Source organism: Pyxicephalus adspersus, chromosome 4 (genome assembly GCF_032062135.1).
Source record: "Pyxicephalus adspersus chromosome 4, UCB_Pads_2.0, whole genome shotgun sequence".
In the NCBI taxonomy this organism is placed as follows: Eukaryota; Metazoa; Chordata; class Amphibia; order Anura; family Pyxicephalidae; genus Pyxicephalus; species Pyxicephalus adspersus.
Window position 1 is genome coordinate 131554165 of NC_092861.1, and position 15006 is coordinate 131569170.

General features: G+C 35.9%; 1 protein-coding gene across 2 annotated transcripts; it reads left to right on the plus strand.

The window, feature by feature from the left end:
• The first annotated feature begins 653 nt into the window (after positions 1 to 653).
• Positions 654 to 14538, plus strand: HAO1 (hydroxyacid oxidase 1). 2 transcript variants are annotated; one of them, XR_011920478.1, is made up of 9 exons: positions 654 to 843; positions 2565 to 2716; positions 3126 to 3381; positions 4635 to 4810; positions 5443 to 5534; positions 8309 to 8467; positions 8553 to 8622; positions 13710 to 13865; positions 13900 to 14538. XR_011920478.1 is itself a non-coding variant. In XM_072409644.1 (8 exons), the coding sequence occupies exons 1-8, from the start codon at positions 707 to 709 to the stop codon at positions 13775 to 13777; spliced, it is 1110 nt and encodes a 369-aa protein (XP_072265745.1). In that variant the 5' UTR covers positions 654 to 706; the 3' UTR covers positions 13778 to 14538. The 2 variants fall into 2 exon arrangements, 1 of the variants encoding a protein (XP_072265745.1); XM_072409644.1 differs by having other exon boundaries at positions 13710 to 14538.
• Positions 14539 to 15006: the final 468 nt, after the last annotated feature.

Below are 15006 nucleotides of genomic sequence, written 5' to 3' on the forward strand. Positions count from 1 at the left end.
GATGCTGTAACACCTTCCTTGCTGTCTTTTACATGCTTCCTTCAAATCCTAACCTAAAAATGCAACAGGAAAAAAAGCAAATCTCACCAAACATTACCAAATTTACATCCCAGAGAGATCACAATTTAGTGACAATGATCACAGGACAAATAAAGGGGATACATTTTTACGTTGGGGCCTGCTGACAAGATTATAGGCCTGGGAAAAAGTCAAAGCCACCTCTGCTTTATCCAAAATTTAAAAAAGACAAGTTACTTTTACATAGACTTTAATTTAGCAAATTCTGACTTAAGCTACATTTACTGGATATCATTAGTGCAGTGCACTTTCACATTTCATATGTGTTTGGATTAATTCAAACAAATGTTTAGCTTTATTGGTGAAAGATAAAAGACAAATAATCAATGTGCTATCAAACAGCCAAATGTTCTTGTCCCTCAAAGGGGCTAACAATCTAATGCCCCTAACATATTTAGGTGTCACTGCAGCGTTTCCAAATGACAAATGTCCCGTGCTGACTGCGGGAGAAAGTTCAGTGCCAATGTTATGCACATGAAACCTGTGTTTACACATTGACAGTGAATCCAAACACAGGTCATGCAAACATAACAGAGAAATGGTTATTTATTATCTACAACCCTGTCCTGCAGCTAGAAATAACTCATCATTTTAAGTGCTAAGCAGCTTCCCAAAAGACCGGCACAAAATGTCTGCTAAGTTAATAACAATTGAAGATTATGAGAAATATGCAAAAACATGGCTGAAGAAGTCAGTATTTGATTATTACCGATCAGGAGCCGATGATCAGCAAACACTGGCAGACAATGTAGCAGCATTTTCAAGGTAAGTTATAGCATTAATAATACTTAGAGTATGTTTGTGAAATATTTTGTATCATCTTTCCCATATAATGAAAGTGAGAACTGAAAACCTTCACTGATTATCACCACCCATAGCTGAAAGAAATGGACAACCTCCAGAGCAGATTTTCTCAGGCTTTTTCCTCCTCCTAAGGACTCCTTAACATAATTTCCAGGTCTTAGAAAACCCCTACTAAAACCATAGGTGGTCAGAATGCCCCCTAAAAAAGAGCTTAGGTATTTTGACTCCGTCAATTGGCATTGGCCATGAAACCATAAGGTCACCATCACATGGGAAGTGAGTTAGCCAAAACTCAAGAAACTCTTATCAGCGTTTGGGGGAACCCAAGGTTCCCATGGACTCCGGTTGAGAATGGTTGCTCTATACTTCCAAAACAAAAGGTATATATAAACAGTATACAAATTATAGGCAGCTTTTACCAATCAGTATGGTTCTACCAACCACCAACACTGGGACACATATAGCTGAGGGTGGGTAAAGGTGAATAAAGTCTTGCACGGATCATATATGGTGAGATATCTGACCCTTTTAAAGTAACTTGCTTATTTGTGGCTGCCATTGTCTTCCCAATTCAGCTGTATAGAGTGAGTATAGAAAAAAAATCACCCCACTGAAACTATTCACATTTTGTTGCTTTACAGTCTTGCTGCCTGGGTTCCTCTCAAATTGCCCTTGGACTGTATGAAAGACATATGACTATGGTAGGGACATTGTGAGCCCCTTTCGAGAGACAGCTAGTGACATGACTATGGACTTTGTACAGTGCTGCGTAATATGTCGGAACTGTATAAATACTGTGTAATAATACTACTAGTTACAGTATGATCCTACCCTTCATAAATAAAAAAAAAAACTTATAATATAACCTTTCCTGAGAAAAATACACAACATTCCTGTAATAATCTTCCCTAAATAATGCTAGTTGTCGGTCTCTGGGCTAAAATCTGACTTTCTTCCAGGCCCTGGAAAAAGCATACAGTAAGCAAAACCAATGATAAATCAGAGCTGCTGATCTGTTAACTTTAGCAATTTGTAAAGACTTAAAGTCCATTGATAAATATTACAGCCAGTCAACAAGCATTTCTAATAGGAAAGCAATGTCAGCCTTTGTATTTTCTTATTATGGGTTTCCTTTAAAAGTTTCCACTGAACCAGGGTAATATAAACATATGACAGTGTAAAAATGCTTGATAATGTGAAAATAAACGATAGGATGACGAATCTACTTTGGAAGTTGTAAGTCTTTGCAATTCCTCTCAAGGTTAATTGCTTTAAAAATTAGGCTACTGTAACAACGTTAATCTGCAGGAAACTAATCTCTCGAAAATTAATAAGTAAGTAAGTGCAGATATATCTGAGTAAAAAAAAGTTTCTATTGAAAACAAGCATGGTCACAGAGGGATTAATCATAAATTACATTATAATGAATGGGAGTAATTAATCGCTTGCTTTTCAGAAGACACAGTTTGTTTGGAGCATATCCAATTCTTTTACCAAAACAGTAAAAGATGCTTTGTTGGAATGATTTGCAAACATCACAGTATGTCATAAATGAACATTCACTGACATCAGATTATGTGTGCTCAGAATTTTTTCTATTCTATGGGCCCAATAAAGAGCTGTCTGTAATGGAGCGGGGTGTGGATGCCATGCTTGGTGTACTGACATATCATTTTTATTAGATACCGGCTATATCCTCGTGTTCTCCGAGATGTTTCAATCACAGATCTCTCAACAACTATACTTGGACAAAAAGTCAGCATGCCTATATGTGTAGCTGCCACTGCAATGCAGAGAATGGCTCATCCAGAAGGGGAAACTGCCACTGTAAGAGGTAAGTAGATCCAGTGGGATCAATGGTGTTTTTTCATCTGCTTAGCCACTACAAGTCGCTCTCTAAATTGAATTGAAAGGGTATGGCATGTGTGTATGATGAATGTGTGTCCCATGCAAGGGGTCCTTGCATTAATGAGGATTTTTGCCAATGCAAGCCTCTATACTATCACTTACCTTTCTTTCTTCCCTTATCCTTCTTCTGCAACCAGCTGACAAGAGCAAAGAATGGGGGCTTAAAAAAGAATTTTAGAAGTTGTACAGGACCCTTACCCCTTGAGTAGCAGGCCTAAAGTACCGGTTCACTTTAAAATGTAATATATTGGTGCTATACATGAAAAAATTTCTACACCTTAAAATTTTGTACAATGACAATTTTATTTGATGAATTCATTTTGATGATTAATTAGCTTGTAAAGATCTCGGGACTGGGATGATGTTAAGCTCTTGGGCTACCTCCTCCATTGAAGAAGTAACAGAAGCTGCACCGGATAGCTTACGCTGGATGCAGCTCTACATCTATAAAGATCGCAACCTGACAAAAGCTCTGGTACAGCGGGCAGAAATAATGGGATACAAAGGGATCTTCCTAACAGTGGATACCCCTTACCTGGGGAGAAGACAGGATGATGTGCGCAACAAGTTCCAGCTTCCCCCACATCTCAGGTAAGATTTGACATAAAGAAGTTACAGTAAAATGTAAAGAGGATAAGACCAAACAAAGAGTTTATTAGACTACTGAGGTCTAAAGAGATCTATTAACTTTTATAATTAAATGTGGATATAACCTTCACTTTTTGGTTTTATTTAATCATGCAGGGAACCAATATGCAAACATTTTTTAGATATTGAACCTGCTCTGGTGATGGGTCAAGCTGTTAAAATTACATTTTTTTACACTTTCATCAGAGAAGCTGGGTGATCCAGCAAACCTGGAAGTGATTTCTTTAAAGTAATTTGCTCTTTGCTAGCAAATGTTTTAAATCCTGAACCAGAGTTGAGTCTTGGCTGCTCAGCCTGTAACTTCTGATCCTTCTTAGAGCTAGAAAAGTAATAATATTTTAAAGCTGAACTCTCTTTAGTCTTGTACAAATGCATTGGATCATCTCCTGCATAGGAGCATCTCCTGCCTTATTTACTAGCTTATGGACAAATAATCTGTTTGTGGCCATCCCGTTCATTTATCAGATTTAGGTTATTTTAATTCACCGTCCAAGCCCTCCTACCAGCCATGATCTACTTGCATAGCAAAGCAAAGACGTAGGGCTTGATTTATTAAAGCTCTCTGAGACTGGAAAAGATAGACCAACATGGCAGAACCTGCATGAACCAGCAAACCTGGCATGAATCTGGTCCAGTGCCGAAAACATAAAAAAATAATAGCATATGATTTTAAGAAATTCTTTCCAGGTTAGTTGGATCACCCAGGTTATTCTATGATAGTCTATCTACTCCAGTCTTGGGAAGCTTTAATAAATCAGGCCCATAGTGATGACACTGGATCTAAAATCAGGTATGTAATGAATACAAAACATGCTACTTAGCAATTGAAAGGAGGGTTGAAAGGAGAAACCAGGGAATGTAAAATATTGGGAGATTAAATTAAACATTAAATTATCTGACAATCAAAATATGTACCATTAGCCCAATTTATAACGAAGAATGTTAATGTACCTCACTGATTGGTTTACAAAAAGGGATGTCACTTGCACATGATCAGGTAATGAAGGTAAAAAGCAGGGTCATTTTACAGAGATTTTCAAAAGTTAAAGCAAATTTGAAATGATCTATTTGGTTCCACTCCAATGTTATGTTATTGCTAAACAAAAGCACAAAAGCTAACATTGCAGACCAGAAATGTACTACACACAGTATGTAAGTAGTAATATCAAACATGACTTTCCCCATTCTGCTTTCAGGATGAAAAACTTTGACACGGAAGAGCTGGCCTTTTCATCAAAACAGGGATATGGAGAAAACAGTGGCCTAGCGGTCTATGTATCACAGGCTATCGATGCCTCTATCAAATGGGATGACATAGAATGGCTCAAAGGACTTACTTCTCTTCCTATTGTAGCTAAAGGCATATTAAGAGGTACAAAATGTTGTAGGACACGAACTTAAAATTGTCATTTTGAATTTTTTTATTAAAACAAAACTTAGGAGTTAAATTTTTAAAAATATCAGCATTAAGAATTGTTCATATTAATATATAGTGGTCAGAACATTTTATTTTGCAAATTCAATTTTCTGGCTCAGATATATTCTGTTGGGTCATATTAGGAGGAAGTTCTTACTTCAAATAATATGATCAAATTGTCCTATTTTGCTGTGGCAATAGAACAATGGATTTTGGTTTATAACGTGCCAAACAAATATTGAAGATAAAGTAAGTGTAAGTAAGATAAAAATGTGTAAAACTGTGGTCTGTAGTGTACAAACATGGGGCCATGACACAAGAAGTGATGAGATACAATAAAATTACCTGTCCCATAAGATACAATCCACATCATGTGTATATACTGTGTCAAAGGTTGACGCCTTTATGGGAAAAAGTATTGACATTCTGATCTCTTTCTGATTTATAACATTGGAGACAAGTCCTATTTTCAGGCCAGTAAAATAACCAGTCAGGGGGCACACCCTACTTGAGCCTATCTTAATCACTCCAGGTCCCTTTCATCACACTGTATTACACAAGACAATGTTTAATGTTTCCTATTCCAGCTGATGATGCTAAGGAAGCCGTTAAACGTGGCGTAAGTGGCATCCTGGTGTCAAATCATGGTGCACGGCAGTTGGATGGTGTTCCGGCAACTGTAAGTTGTGTTTATTTTTACATTTATCAGTGGGGTAAATTCATAAAAATTAAGTAATGTCTTTTATGTTGTTGGCAATAGAATAATTGAATAACCTAGGGTAACAAAACCAATACCTAAAGAATCCCTGTAATCTAAAAAATAAGGTACAGGTATAAATTTAAGGGACAAGGTTCCTGCACATCCTACAGCATATTCTAATGGCCTGGCTTTTCTAGAAGACAAAGTTTAAAGGTTTCAAAGCCTCAATATTTTTTACCCCAACATGGCTATTGAACAATCTCTTTTATTGGCTGCCTCACTGACCACCAGCAATACACTGAACACAAGGATGGGTACATTTTGAGAGGAAAGAGAGAAAGAAGGCTCTTTCATATGTTTCCAATTGTTAAGCTTGTTTTAAAAGTAAATTTTATTTGAATCATCAACAATAAAAAGTATGTCACATACAATTGATAAACAAACATGTGTTAATAAAATTAATTGAAAAAGTTATACATAGCCAAAGGATCCCAATTCCTTAGGTAGATCTAAGAGGAGATGATGAGCTGTAACTCAAACCCGACGCGTTTTGCCCCAAAAGGGCTTCATCAGGGGAACACTGAGTAACATTATTGGGAATATGAATGTATAACTTAGGAATAATCAATAGAGGAGATGGAGGCGAGTTGAATAAACTGAAGACAAAGGTATCAGATACCTGAAAATCAATGGGTAAAAAAATATATATCATAAGTATCAGGTGAAAGGGACTGTGTAAAATACACAGATAGTAAATACTTGGGAAATTCACTTTACTCTGGACAGGACATTCAATTGATAATATTGGAGAAGATATGGAAGGAACCAAGAGATAGCCTGTCAGCACGCCTCCAAGCACAATGGACATTTTGGTACTTTCAGTAAGATTTGGAGCTTTATCTGTCAGAATAGACCAACATTCAGCCACAATAAGAATCTTTTGTTCTAATATGATGGGTTTTCCTATATGCAAAAATGTAATCCTAGTCATTTACTTATATAGGAAATCAGTGGTTTGCAGCTAAATAGTTATATCCTACCTTGATGAAGGATTCTCATTTATATATAGTGAAATAACTGTATAGTTCAACTGCTAGAAAGTGGGGACATATTGGGAGCCAGGATACAAAACACAACCACCATAGAATTCCACCATTACACCAAAGAAATCTTCTAGATATATAAACAAAACTGGCGAGTAACCCATTAGATCAGAAGGTTTCAGTGTTAAAGCAGAACTTGCATTAAAGAAATACCTACCTTTGCTTGCTAAAAGCTATTTAATAACCTCCCTAGCACTTCATTTCTTTCCAGTTTTAAATTCAGGTCTTTCTGGGTCTAAAAGTGGTACATTGTTTTTCGTGAAAATTTATTTTACAGTATAATAGTATGAGTAAAATAAAGTTTGAAACACAAATTCATGTAAAAATAATAAATTGAATAAATTAAAAATTCTATATATTTAAAAAAAAATTTAATATTATATATACTGTAAAAAAATGTTCTTGAAAACAATGTACTGCTTTTACACATATAAATCCAATGTATTGCATTTAATACAGTTATGTTGTATTGAATGCAATACAAATAGATTTTGAATGTCCCGCCCCGCCCCGCCGGCAACGTGCACACCCACCAACATCACCGGGAACTCCCCCAGTGACTCAGGGTTACCCCTTTCAGCAACTTTTTTCTACCCCGAGTCACACTCGGGGTTACCGCTAGGGAGGTTAATACACTTAACACCTCCACTAAATCCTGTACTGTCTTGCTTTTTGTCTTCTTTTCGGGGCTCCCTATTACGTCCCATGTTGTCATCTTTAATCTTTCTTCTTCCGAGTTCTTCCTAAGATCTCCTAATCGTGAACTGAGCATTAGTGAGATTGGGGGATGTGTCTTTCAAAAAGACCTCCAAATGTAAACAAACAGCACGGATCTCACTCTGTGCATGTGAGAGATTGTGTGTCTGTTCATCTATATTTGATGAAAGCCTGTAATGACATAATGCTGGATCTTTGACATGTGCAGAAGGAGCAGCCTACAGTCCCCTGGGATATGTGATGTAAGTATCCTAGGAAGCTTCAGGTTTCCCTTTCAGTCATTACTGCCTTGGGAAACTTTAAAAAATGTTAAAAAAAGTAAAAAAAAGGGGAAGCATTTCCATAATATTTACAATCTGACAATAGACCCTCTTTAAGATCTTGATGTTGGTATGTTTCCTATTGGACATGGAAATTTTGGGCTGCACCTTGAGTAATACTGTACTGCAACTGGTAGACATGAAAAAGTTATTACCTTTGAATAAAATCAGTATTATAAAAAACAATATGTGTAATCAAGCATTAATTATCACATTAAAGCACAAATACTATTTAATAAAAACAGAAAAAAAAAACCAAAGCATGAATTTCATACTACCAGTACTATACTCATATTGCTTAGGACTAAGTATTATTGTATGAAATGGGTCAAGGTGTTGTCATGTTTTTTTAATCACCTGTGTTGGAACGTGAATACAGCACTCTCTGAATATGGGATGCAGCTGATGACTCATTGTTTGTGAATATTTTTAATATGTTCCTGATCCTAACAAATATGCCCCATATAATAATGTCAGCACCTAAATAATGACACGTGTGTACAGAAACTGGATAATAACTAGTCATATATATGGTATTTATCTACGCTGAACAGATGTACTGTTGAATTACAACATCTATATCTATTTTATTACTATTTTTATGTTTTCGTAGATCGATGTGTTGGAAGAAATTGTGGCAGCAGTAGAAGGTAAAGTAGAAGTCTATCTAGATGGCGGAGTGCGGAAAGGAACAGATGTCCTGAAGGCTTTAGCCCTGGGGGCAAGAGCAGTCTTCGTTGGACGACCTGTGCTATGGGGCTTGGCCTATCAGGTAGGTGGGCATTCCACATATACCAGGAATGATATCACACCAGCCATGGAGGTTATGGCTAAATATGTATTTTATTTTATTTAAGGGAGAAGATGGGGTGAAGGAAGTTCTTAATATTTTAAAAGAAGAGTTCAAACTGGCAATGGCTCTTTCAGGTGGGTTAAGATTCATAAAAAGAATTTAGATAAGATAAAAGAAATAGGATATTAAAAAAGTATTTGCCAGCATGGGCAACAATTTCAGAGAAAACCACAAGCCCCCCCGACTTACTCATGTTCATATTACATAAGTAGCTAGTTGGAACTCGGAAGTTTCCTGCGGGCATTGAGTACGTTTGTGCCTCTGGTGTGTTCCTGCACCTTAAGGAAGGAAGGGGACATCCAAGCCATAACTGCTCCTAATGTATTCAATGCTATGAATGTCTCAAGTTAGGGGCTGTCTTAGAAAAAAATGAATCACACTTGTTTTCTTTTTTTTGCTCACCTTGTGGCAAGTGAACTGGGGAATTTGTATTTTCTCTTTTTGCGACATTGAGTTATCTGGCAACTGTTTTGGAAAGTTACACAACTAGCACAAGGCTATCAGCTATAAAAGACATAAAATACATGATAAAATCCCACATCCATTTGTCCCGCCCCTTGAAAAGTCTTGCATAAGGTCCCTGCCTTTCTATGTAAAGTCTTGTTCTGGACAATGTCTAGTCTGTGTGTGGTTTTGGTTAGCAGATGTTACTGCTCCACTAGCAAATACAGACTTGTTTGGTGTAACGCATACCATTCTATATGTTGGTGTAGCTTAAGCTCATGTAACTGATCACAAATCCCAGTGAACTTGATGTATGTGATCTATGAATCCCCCATTTGGTCTCTTCTTCTGCCTAATCCAAAAATTGATACCAATCAGTACAGGTATGTCACACACAAGTATTGTCAAGACATGCCAACTATATTAATGTATGTAAGTAGTATATATATATATATATATATATATATGTATTAGTATACTAAAATAAATCATAATAATGCTAAAAAAGCATACTGGCAAAACATAATGTAATATTACACTGACAAACCAGGAGCACTCGGCAGGCCCAATGTAAAACAAACTGCTTATAAAAATGTTCCCCCTGAATAATATATAATAGTTATGGCTGCACTCCAAATTCCTTCCAAAGATCTACTGTTTAGGTGACATTTTTTCTAATTTCAATGGGTTTACTATTTATCTTCCACATCATGTGACTGCACCTCAAACATTCTGGGGGCATTATGGGCACATGTCCCTAAACAGTGTCTTGGCATTTAAAAAATCTGGTGATGAGCAAGGAACAGGGTGAGGTACCCAAGTACTCCGGTAGCCCCCAGCATAAGATACAGTCCCAGTGTCTTGAATTCTTGCAAAAATGTTTTATTATCTAAAGTAAGGAATTACCTGCAATGGCCTTCCTTGTTCTGCACATGTCTGTTTCTTAATAGAGGTTGCAGTCTTGCTAATCTAGCAAAAGCTTGTTAATCAGTAGAGAGACATAGGGCATGATTTATTAAACATTTCCAAGATTGGAGCAAGTTGGATAAGCTAGGTGATCCAGCAGGTTCTCCCATCTTCTCCAGTCTTGGAGCACCTTAATCAATAAGGCCCATTGTGTGGTAGCAGCTTTAAAAGGACACATTTTTTGGTAAGATCTGGGTAGAAATTCCATTTCCATGATAGGAGACAGGTATAGCAAGGCAGTTTAGGAAATATTTTTATATTGTTATGGACAATATGCAAAATGCTGGCACAACTGATTTTCTGATGCTCGAGTTTGCAATAAAGCTTGTTTCTACAATGTCACAATCTTTTGGCATAGAAAACAAATAGCTTATGCATTTGTATTTATTTCTTAGCACTTAGCCCAGCGTTCCACTCTAGACACATCTCAACCTTGTATTGTACAACATTCCCACTTGATGGAACATAACATAAGGTCCCAAATGCATTTTTAAAGCACTTCATCCTAATTAGTTTTAAATACCTTCATGCAGTGACTGGAATAGGCAATTTAGGTGTAATACTTTAAAAGCTTATATAATTTAACCAGTTAATTAAAAGTGGATTTGTGACATAGGTGTCAAGCTTCTCTAACACCTTTCATGGAGCAGTTTCACCCTGAATCAAAATGTCCAAGTGATGACTGACATGTTAAACAATTCACACATCCAACTTTTCTATTTTGTTTTTATAGTTTTAATCTCTCCATTAAAGGCTAATTCTTTGATGTTATTTTTTAATCTTTTCAAAGAAAGGACCGCTCATAAACATTTGTGTATAGCAGCTATTCATTAATCTACTGTTCTTTTTTTTCTTTTTTTGAAAATTACCTAAAGCTAGTTTTTATCTTCTTACTCAAGCTTAACACTGATTAACACTCCAGAAAAACCTAGATTATATATTGCTGATAATTCAGAGGCTGCATATTGTGAGTTAATGCTTCTTCAATGTATTAAAATAAAAGGTGATTTGTGAATTTTTTTTTTTTTTTTATGTTTAAAATTTTACTAACAGATCTTTTTTTTTCACCTTTTTTATACAAATTAACTATGGGCTTTATTTATAAAACAAAGAGTAAGACATTCCATCAAACATTTCCTGATGGGAATCAGTTACTGCCATTGAAACACATGGACCTGAAAGATTCCCACAAGTCTTATATACAGAGCCTCATGAGTGCAGGGTTCTGTTATGACACTCCGAGCATTCTGATAAGCTTAGCATTGCCTATTGACATTTTTGGCCGCCACTGGATGAAAATGCATAGAAGCCAGCAGGGAGAAAAGGAGGTGACTCTTTCCTGTGACTTACGTGTGCTCCATTCATATTCTACCCAAGATTCACAAAACTTTTACCTAAAATTAAGACATTTGTCACATTAGATTCAATAACAAAATGCGTGAACAATCTGTATATTTGGAGGTAATAGTTTGGTGAATATTGAAGGAAAACATTTATAAATAGACAGCTTTGGGCTTTATTTATATAACAGGGAATATGACAATCCCTCTTAAAGATTCCCTTAAGAATGGCCCTAAAGATTCCCCCGAGGGAATGTTTGACTTCTTATTTTATTAATAGAGCCCTTTGTGTTGTAAAAAGTAGGGCATTGGAGTTGGAAGCAATTATTGGGGAGTCAGAGCCGACAAAAATGTACCGATTCCGACTTCACAGCCCTGATAAAAAAGACCTCAATAGCAGGGGATCTGTTCACAGCAAGCTAGTATATAACATAGCATATTGGTACAGAACAAAGGTTTGTAAATGTCTACAAAAACATTTAACATTGGGACAGCATCACATAGGCTATAGTAATATGGCAACTTCAGCACAGAGCTCATCGAACAGGAGTGCAGGGGGTAGCACGGATAGACCAGTGGTTAGCCCCGTCAGCTCTACATCTCCTATATGCAAGGGGTTTGCATGTTCATGTATTTGAATGGGCTGCCTAACACACTGCAGTGGACCAAAATTCAGACCCAATGCATTTTTGCTGGCAAAACATTAAAATGTGTTACCACTAGCATGTTGCAATGCATTAAAATGATATTTATAATAAATTGCACTGCAGTACACCAACACATGTCCCTTGATGACCTTGATTATTTTTTGACTTTGTTTATTTGCCTCTAAAATGACTTTTTAAACATTTCACTGTAAGAAAAGTATTTCATCCCTTGCGTTGTCTGTATCTAAACTTTTATCAAATTTCCTGTGTCCTTTTTACAGTCCGGCAGGCACAAATGCATTGTATAGTCTGCATGTGGTCTTTCAAGTTGTGGGTCCATCCTAGGGCAGCAGAATTGTGGCGGTGATAGCACCTAGCCTTATCATTTGAAAACTGTAATAACTTTTGTTGCTCTGATAACTCATTTATCTGGACATTTGAAGCTAAATTCAACAATAAACTTGTAGGGATAAGTTGGTACAGCCTGAGAGCTGTCATAAGTCTCTTTTATGTTCAGGGACTTTACTGAGACTTTTTATATTGTTTGGTGTTGTGCACAACTTTGCTCAGCATATAAAGCAGACAGCAGGATGTCTAGGGTGGTACATTCAGTAATACCAAAATATTCATGTAATACAATAAGGTGGGTGGACCAAATCATGTCATTCAGGTGCTTTTAGAACAGCATGATGACATAAAAGATATTTATTCATCCGGTAATGTAAATTAGTTACCTAATATTTTTATATTACTACCCAGGGGCCCAATACCAAAGGGTAATTTACAATTGTAGGAATTATGACAACTATATAAAAGCTGTATTATTATCCGTAGGAACATTCCCAGTAGCATTGCTGGTGGTATGATACTGTAAAAAGGGCACCGTAGAAATAAAAAAAAAAAAGAATAAAATTAATATGATTTTAAAACGGCAGAAAAATCAAAAATGATTCAGTATGACTTTGTACTTGGTCCTGTCCTCTTCCATTGCAGAGTTCCCCTATCGGTTCTTTAATCTAATGTTATTGATTTGGGATCTACTGGTTTTTGGCATGTTAACTGCATTGCAAGTAAACTTTAGCTGGAAGTGTTTTAAGTCTGTGTTAAATTTGAAATGACCACATTTCTAACAGGTATGCTTTAAAAACAGAAATTATCTCCTGAATCTGACAAAAGAATGTTATGAGCAATATTCTAGGAACCCAACCAATATGTAGGAACCCAAGCAAAAAAATTAACACTGCCTTAATGAATACATTCCATAATGTAAGTCTATCCTATTGTTCTGCATAACAGCAAAAGATTTTAGTTAGGTCCAATAAAATTTTAAAATTTCTCATGTACTTTGTTACAATTATATTAATTATAATATACTCTTATTTACTATCTAACATAGTCTTTTTGGACATTTTAAACATGGGGAAATCCCTGAAATAACTTTTAGGGAACTCCTATAATAATTGCTATATTCACAACTAACAGTAATTAGCATAGGTGTCAGTGTAAAGAATGCCTCTTACATTGATGGCTACCAAGAAGAATGTCACCCATATAAATAGCCAAAATGATCATTGCTGTCTAAACGGACTTGAGGGACACAGATTTCTGATTGCTGAAGGAACCCCTAATAATCGCCAGAGGAACCCTGGTTGAGAAACACTGTTCTAAAAGAACTAAAAAACAATTTTTTTTATTTATTTGCTGATTTCTAAATATGTCAAAATAAATATTTCTAACTTGTTTTTATTATTATTTTTATTATAGGTTGCTGCTCGGTGAATGAGATTGACAGATCACTTGTACGACAAAAACATATATGGTCTAAAATATAGATTTTTATGTAAAGCATTATTTCAGCCAAGGATGGCACATTTATTCTTTTATAGTAAACAAAATATAAATATGTTACAATCATTGATAAAGAATTTCTGTCCTTATAAGCAGACATTAAAGGTAGATTTCATTTTTACACAGATATTTCACAGCTGATATGTAGGGATATCTAGGGATTCCTTGCAACCTGATACATAAAAAGGGATCAGTAAAGATCCAAAACCTCTATACCACAGATCCAGTTATATGGAATGGCAGGAGGAAGCATAGGGCACTTTATCTGTAGCTTGTGCTGCATGAAAAAATATTTTTATATCAATTAGAGATGGTTTTCCATTCAGAATCAGTCAGCTAAAAGAGTTTTTTTTTCCAAAAAGTAGAAAATCCTTTTACTTTTTAATAATCCATACCATCCTATTCCTAAATATTTTATGTACTATATATAAGTTTAATTGAAAGTGCAATGCTATTATAACTAAATTAAATTTTAATACACTTACTTGGTGTAATTGTATTTTTGTTACTGTCCCTAAAATAAATTAACTCTAACGTGCTGAAAAATATGTCTCAAAGTTGAAAATACAAGAAGTTGAAGAAAAAGGTAACTTTTTCCACCCAGTAGATAGGAATCTGGATTTATAAGGTTCCACTGGTTCATATTTAAATAAAACCTCTCCCAGCTTTCCATCTGCATAGCGGATTAGTCGCTGTTAATACCCTGATGCATATTTATGTGAAATAAATTTGTGTTCTGTCTATAGTTATGCATGGAATGTTTCTGTATGACTCTTACACCATTACACTAGAGTTATGACCACTTTGAAGACCCAGACTCCTCGCCTGGTGATATTAACATGGTCCCATATATACCATGCCTAAATTGGTAATGTGTGTGTATGCATGTATAAAATATTTCCACGCGTTAGACTGCAAATGAGTCAGCCGGTTGAAGTAATTCATAATGGCAGTGTGGCTCTTCACTGCATCTAGTGTTTCTTGTCTTGTTCCGAGGTCTGGAAATACTGAGAACATCATTTATGGCCTCCATAAAGATTCTTTTCAGCAGGTCCACAAACATTAATCAAGATCCTCAGGTGTTAAGTTAGCCTCTCTCCCTGGACTCTGGAGTGTATCTGTGGAACTAATACAACGTTCTGCTCCGAAGTTTCCAAGTTGTTACTTAAAAAGGAATTAGGGAAGCAAATCCTGTCTGTAAAAACACAGCAAA

Coding starts and splice junctions, on each gene's coding strand:
- HAO1 (XM_072409644.1), top strand. CDS start 707: ATGTCTGCTAAGTTAATAACAATTGAAGATTATGAGAAATATGCAAAA. Junction 844..2,564: donor AATGTAGCAGCATTTTCAAG/GTAAGTTATAGC, acceptor CATTTTTATTAG/ATACCGGCTATATCCTCGTG. Junction 5,535..8,308: donor TGGATGGTGTTCCGGCAACT/GTAAGTTGTGTT, acceptor ATGTTTTCGTAG/ATCGATGTGTTGGAAGAAAT.